Below are 7103 nucleotides of genomic sequence, written 5' to 3' on the forward strand. Positions count from 1 at the left end.
TTTCTAAACTTAATAATATAATATAATAACCGAATATATACATATAAGGGGTGAAATAAATAAATACCAGGTAAATGGATAATGCGTAACACCAGATGAGCAATATCAAAATTATAATTTAAATGATTTAAAGTCACATCAAGTCCATGTGGAGCCAGAGTGCCAAGTCGGTGGATGATGCGTTCTTCTGTGCTTTTCCTTAACTGATCGGATCCGTGGCATAAATTGTACCACTTCATTTATATATTTCTTTAACCTAATTTTTATGTTCATCTAAGCGGATGTTAAATGTTATGCCTATATATATATATATATATATATAACAGCCAATGCTTACAAGAAGAAACTCATCGAAAAAGTGGAAAGCCTTCTTAAACGCATGAGATGGAAAGCATTTTTCTCACTAAACGGACGCAGCAACGACTCCGACTACGACGACACCGACAACACTAAAGACAACTACGGACTTAAAAGCAAACGATGCCCTCCACAAATCACCGAAATGAAATAATTCGAAGACGACATGCTAAGACTAATAGAGAACGTAACCTTCAAGAAAGTAAATGACTCTTTCCAAAACACCCTGAACTCCGACATCAAAAAGGTAAAAAACTCCAAATCTATGTTCATCCCAGCAGACAAAACTCGAAACCTCTACGAAATGGACTACGACCGACATAGAAAGCTACTGAGGGATAACATCACCAAGACCTACAAAACAACTGAGCTGGCGACCGTCAATAACATCAACGCGGAAGCACTCAGCATCGCCCATAGACTTGGTATAGCCGACCGAATGAACACCATAGCTAAAAACCAAGCATTCATCAGCCTGAAAGACCACAAGGAAAACTTCACCAACAAACTACCCTGCAGACTCATAAACCCGGCAAAAAGCGAAATCGGCCTCATCAGCAAAACCATCCTCGATAACATCAACAGAACCACCGGAAGCGCCACCCTCGTCAACCAATGGAAAAACTCAACTTCAGTCATAGAATGGTTCAACAAGATCGAGAACAAGGATAAACACACCTTCATATCCTTCGACATTGTGGACTTCTACCCCTCAATCACCGAAAACTTGCTCAAAAAAGCCATAGCATTCGCCAGGAATCACGTCAGAATCTCCCAACAAGAAACCGACATAATCCTCCACTCCAGAAAATCGCTCCAAAAGAACACGCAACCGCAAACGCAACATCATCTGGTTCAATCCACCATACAGCAAGAATGTCTCCACCAACATCGGCAGATCCTTCCTTAAACTCATAGATAAGAACTTCCCAAAGGAGAACCCTATCATCCTAATCACCCTCATCATCCTCATCATCATAGATATAAACGAATGGTGCTATAGAAAAAAATCTCACAACGCAAAAACTGCTTCGAACCACAACAAACCCGATCTGGACCACAGAACCTGCAACTGCCGAAACAAAGAGCAATGCCCACTCCAAGGAAATTGCCTGGCCTCTAACATCATCTATAAGCAAAAGTGGAAAAGACCAACGAAGACGACCCTAAAGTTTACATCGGACTGACAGAGCCACCCTTCAAATCCAGATACTACAACCACACACAATCGTTCAAGAGGGAGAAACACCAACACAGCACCGAACTCTCCAGATACATATGGGAACTCAAAAAGAAAAATAAACCATTCACCATCTCTTGGTCTATCATCACCAAAGCCCAGGCATTCAACAACAAGACGAAACGATGCGACCTATGTATATCAGAGAAGCTTGCCATGTATAAGAGACAGATATATACCGCAACCGCAAACGCAACATCATCTGGTTCAATCCACCATACGGGTATGAATATCACCATTTCTAGGTACATTTGTTGATAGGTTTGCAATGAAGTTTTAGCGAAGAATAATTGTTACTGTTTTGCATAAGAATAAGCAGTTTATTTTTAATTGTTTTTGCTCATTTTGGACTTCAAAATGGCAAACTTTTATGATCCATGTGAATTTTACCATTGGACAGGTTGACACTGAAAACATCAGGTTTGACTACCAAAATCATGTTGACCTACTCAATTAGCAAAGTTATTGCTAAATCACTGTGAAACTTGCAGCCATTTTAAAATTCGAGATTGCCGCCATTTATGATCTGTGAAACTATCACCATTGGACAGATTGACTTTCATTGCATAAAGTTTGGTACCTAAATTATGTTAATACCTAATCTAATAGAGCAATTATGGATATTTCACTAAGAATTTGGCAGCCATTTTCAATTATGACCACCAAGACAATATCGGAAAAATGGACCATTGAATTTATGCATGACGAAATTCTTCCCCTTAGAAGAAACGGTCACTGGTGGGTTGGATGATTGATTGTTAATTGCCTGCATGCTGCCTAAACGGCCTTCACAATGAGTAAACAAGACCTTGGTAGTAGGAGAAAATCGGACACAGTTGAGCCAGTACTGCTCCAATCATGGTCAAATTTCAGAAAGTATACACAATTTCTAAATCTAATGTTATTATTTAAAACATAAAATGTTTTAAACCAAAATCCGACCATAATGAAAAAAGACAGTAGCTGTACTTAATTATTTTCACGAATTTCGCGAACGGAAAACCGTGACGATCGGGAGAATATTAGCCAGAAAGATGCATCAATATTTTATTAGTTCTAAAAAAAACAAAGATGGTAATTTTGGTCATTTTCAATACACATATGTATTGAAAATGACATGGTGTATTGGTGTTTATCACCTAAATAAATATAAGAATACGATTCTTTCTAGCCTATTCTATTTATTTTATGATCGTGTGGCGTACAACAGCAATGTTTACTCACATTCCCGGCTATCCAGGGGCTATTCTACAGCTTACAGCTGATGTATTTCAATCTAGGCTCAGAAAGTAGTAAATCTCTATTTTATAGGGCCTCCGAATCGAGCGATGAATATTTAGTTGACAGTTAGAATTTAGGAACAGAGAATAACTCGTCATGTATTAAAATCAATGCTAAATTGATTTTATAACTGATAGTCTGTATCTTCATTCATACGATCTACAGACGATTACTCGCTCTCACGGCCATGGCACAACGTCACGAACGAACGAGAAGCCCATGTGCTTGAGTCGTGTGCGATTTAGAACCATCCATTTTGATGCAGGGTATTCATTTTATTATATAACTATAAATACACATGCCTAAACATTACAACATTTAAACATGTGTATTAACCGTTATAATAAACATGTTTAAATATTATATTAATATTCAAACACATGCACTATAACCGTTATAATCACATGTTTAAATACTATTATAATAAGCTTCACCGGGCACACAATGGTTTGGTCTAAAGCCACAATCGCACTGGACTTTTTTTGGTTGGTTAGTTTTACCATAATTAGTCCAGTGCGAACAGCACAGGAAGTTTACCTGACAGGAAACTTACCCAAGCCGCGCGGTTAATTTAACCGAGTCCCGCTTGCCCAGGAAAACTGACCAGGTTAGTTTTACCTAGCAGGAAAGTCCAATGCGAACAGCGCGAGTCGGGTAAACTTCCCAAGTCATCACAGTGAATGACCTTCCTCAGGCTGTCAGGCAATTACGCATGAGCTGTGACCTAGAATAAAACGTCACACACAAACATCTTGATTCATTTCGCGCGTGTTTGCTAGTGTCTTGATTTTGAGTAATTTTGTCATTTTTTTTTCACTTGTTTACTCGGTTTGTTTCAATGGCCGATATATATGGAGCATTAATAAGTGGTGAGACAATCCATCGCGATTATCAACAAATACAACATGATGTGGGCCTAGTCCAAAAAAACACTGTCACAACAAGAATGAGAACCCGGCGGTTTAGCTTGTTACGATCTGTCGTACGTGAGCGTCAACGTAGCCAATCTGAGGCAATCTTCAATATAGCAGTTCTAATTACTGGGCTTCGTGATTTTTTTTTAAATATTGTTTACTAATTTAACGTATAGTATTACCGATTTTTAATATCCTAGGGCTAGGGCATATAGCTATAGCTTCTGTCGACCCACATATCACTAAAATTAAAAATATAATGGGGCCCAGCGACGACCGACGCCAAGTCGATCGGGCCCAATTAAACTGGGCCCAGTCGTCCGTGGGCCCGATCGTCTTAACACTCAGAGAGGTGGTTTGGAGGGTAATAGTGTGGTTTGGAGGACATCGTCATGGAAATAGTGTGGTTTGGGGGACATCGTCATGTCATGTCAATAAATGAGATATTTTTTATCCCTTCTCTAACAACATTTTGTTTTTGTTTTAACCATGTCCATATATTTTAAATGTGATTTAAAACAAATATTTGGTCCCTTTTGGGTTTTATTGTCAACAATAGAAAAATATTTTTAACTACAAAAACAATTTACAAATAAAAAAAAAACACATTACAGTAAATGGCCCCAGGGGTGTGTTAAGGGATCAATTTTTGTCTTATAATTGTTGAATATTTTTCATTCTCTATAGACAATTTTAAATAATATATACTTTACTTTCCAAGGGGTGGAAAATCCGCCATATTTGCTGCAAAGAGATGTGCATCCTTGTATGGATATTATATAACATTTGTTTACATTTACATAATTGCATGGATGGCAAACATTATTTTATATATACATAAAAGTCAAAGTTGTTTTTATTTTTCTTTGATTTGTAGTGAATGCTATGTATGCACCTACAGTGACTGTGTGGACAAGGAATCGCAGCCATCAGTGGTGGACCATTGATTGCCTTATGCAATACGATGATGTGCAATGGTATGAAAATTTCAGGATGACCAGGAGACCGTTCCAGTTACTCTGTAATCAGCTGAATCCATACATCGAAAGAATGAACACACAGATGAGACGGCCAGTTAGTGTGGTTAAGTTAGTCGCCATTACTGTTTATCGCCTTGCCACTGGTGAGTGTTTTCGGACTATAGGAAATCTTTTCGGTGTTGGCCGTACCACTGCCTACGATGCATTTTGGGATGTGTGTAGAGCGATATGTACCTACTTAAAACCCCTCTATGTCAAGCGGCCCAAGGGTGGTGATATTAAACGTATGCTACAAATATTTGAACTTAAGTATGGCTTTCCCATGTGCGGTGCAGCAATCGACGGATGTCATATCCCTATCATAGCGCCCAGACTGTACCACACTGACTACTACAATAGAAAAGGTTGGTACAGTATCCTTCTACAAGGTCTTGTTGACCACGATTACAAATTCATTGATTTTGACGTAGGGCAGCCAGGAAAGTGCCACGATGCCTATGTGTTTGAAATATCAAAACTGTATAGGAAATTATCATCTGGCACATTCTATCCTCCATTTACTAAAACAATTGAAGGAAAAGAAGTACCAATTGTTATCCTAGGGGATTCAGCCTATGGGCTGTCTACGTTTCTTATGAAACCCTATGCGGAAGGACTGGCAACTGCAGCGCTAAAACATTTCAATGAAAGGCTCAGTCGCACACGAATTTTGGTGGAGCATTCCTTTGGCAGATTAGAAGGACGTTGGCGATCAATAATGAAACGAAATGACTCGCAAGCAGATAAAATACATATAGTCGTTGCGTCATGTATTGTCTTGCATAACTTCTGCGAGGTCTGGAACATGGACTATGAGGAATATAACAATTTTGATGTCGAACAGCCAGGTAATGAATATCATCCAGATGAGGAAATCGAAAACGAAAATGAAATTCGCACTACTCTCGTGCAGTACATCACCAACAACCCATACTGAAATTTAGAACGTATATGGATATTGTTTGAAAAATCTAAGGGTTGCGTGAAACATTTTTAGGGTGGGTGGAAAATGATCAGGAACAGAAATTTCTACATTTTTCATAAATTAAGGTTGGCCAGATGCTGAATTTACTGTAGGCTGGGTTAATAGCTTTAAAGTTGGTGGAAAATTCTGAGGACGGGTGCTTCCATTCACCTCCGGCAACCATACTTACAATGGAACCTCGATTTAGCATACTGTAATGGATCAAAATGGGGTTTTTGGAGATGTATAATTTACGGCTAGATAGTGAACTTGACACTGTAGAATTGTAATCCTGTATAGGCGCCTACTATTGATATTCATCAGCCATCGTCACAAACTTGCAAGTCAAATAATAAAAACAGTTTTATAATTGTATTGTATTTTTAACATTTTTTGTCATACAGATTATTTACGTGTATTAAATATATTTTGTTTTTGTCAATGTTTTTACATTTTTTAATTAAATTTAATTCTGTTGATAAGTCTGAAACTGTTATGAAAGATTGGGGGCGCAATTTCATCGTAGTAACATTGATAAAACATAACACAAGTTGATTCCGGACATATCATTCAATAGAAGGCGCTTCCATGGAAGTTCACTATCTAGCCATTAAAATAATACATCTATGGAGATTTAAAATATATTAAATTTGTATTTGTATAAAATCTAGGTTCCACTGTACATGTCTGAATGTAAATACTGTATTTGAGTAGAAATAAAAAATTTGAAATGACATGATTGTTTTGATGTGAATTTTGAATTTGAATGTGCACTTCAATATGGAATAGCGGTAGCAATACTGTACTTTTATTGACAAGCATTGCATAAAATATGCGAACAAGAATGTAAACCAAAAAATGTTGATGTCGGACGGACAGCAAACTAGGATGCATGAATTGATTCAGTGATCTTGCATCTATCCTAAATCCGCCCCTAGGGCGTCTCCAACATTGTTTGCTGGGGCAGGTGGAGCCTATGCTGTGAACCGGCTGATCAGATTTTTGGCAAGCAAAACAATCCTCATTTGCACCAATGCATCTCCCAGATTAGGCTACTACAACTGTATTCACCAGTCAATAGTCACTGCAGCCTGGAAATATTTTCAGATCTTAAGTTTTTTTTTTGGGGGGGGGGGGGTTGTTAACCAAACCCCCCTAAACCTATAATTTACAGATTTAGTGGGCAGTTTCAGCACCAGGAATCTGTATACTGTATCTGTAACTGTATACTGTATTAACTAAAGTTCGTTAGACAATCTGTTGACAGTGACAACAATGTTATAAAAAATACAATTACTGAATCAAAATTATTTTAATTTACATAATAC

The 7103-nt window shown here is 37.9% G+C and overlaps 1 protein-coding gene across 1 annotated transcript; it reads left to right on the forward strand.

The window, feature by feature from the left end:
• Positions 1 to 4785: 4785 nt before the first annotated feature.
• On the forward strand, positions 4786 to 5748 carry LOC117118829 (protein ANTAGONIST OF LIKE HETEROCHROMATIN PROTEIN 1-like). The gene has a single exon (XM_033263543.1). It carries the CDS (start codon positions 4786 to 4788, stop codon positions 5746 to 5748), a length of 963 nt encoding a protein of 320 aa, XP_033119434.1.
• Positions 5749 to 7103: the final 1355 nt, after the last annotated feature.

This window comes from Anneissia japonica, unplaced genomic scaffold, assembly GCF_011630105.1.
Source record: "Anneissia japonica isolate Jap-2015-1 unplaced genomic scaffold, ASM1163010v1 scaffold737_len1565949_cov176, whole genome shotgun sequence".
NCBI lineage: Eukaryota > Metazoa > Echinodermata > Crinoidea > Comatulida > Comatulidae > Anneissia > Anneissia japonica.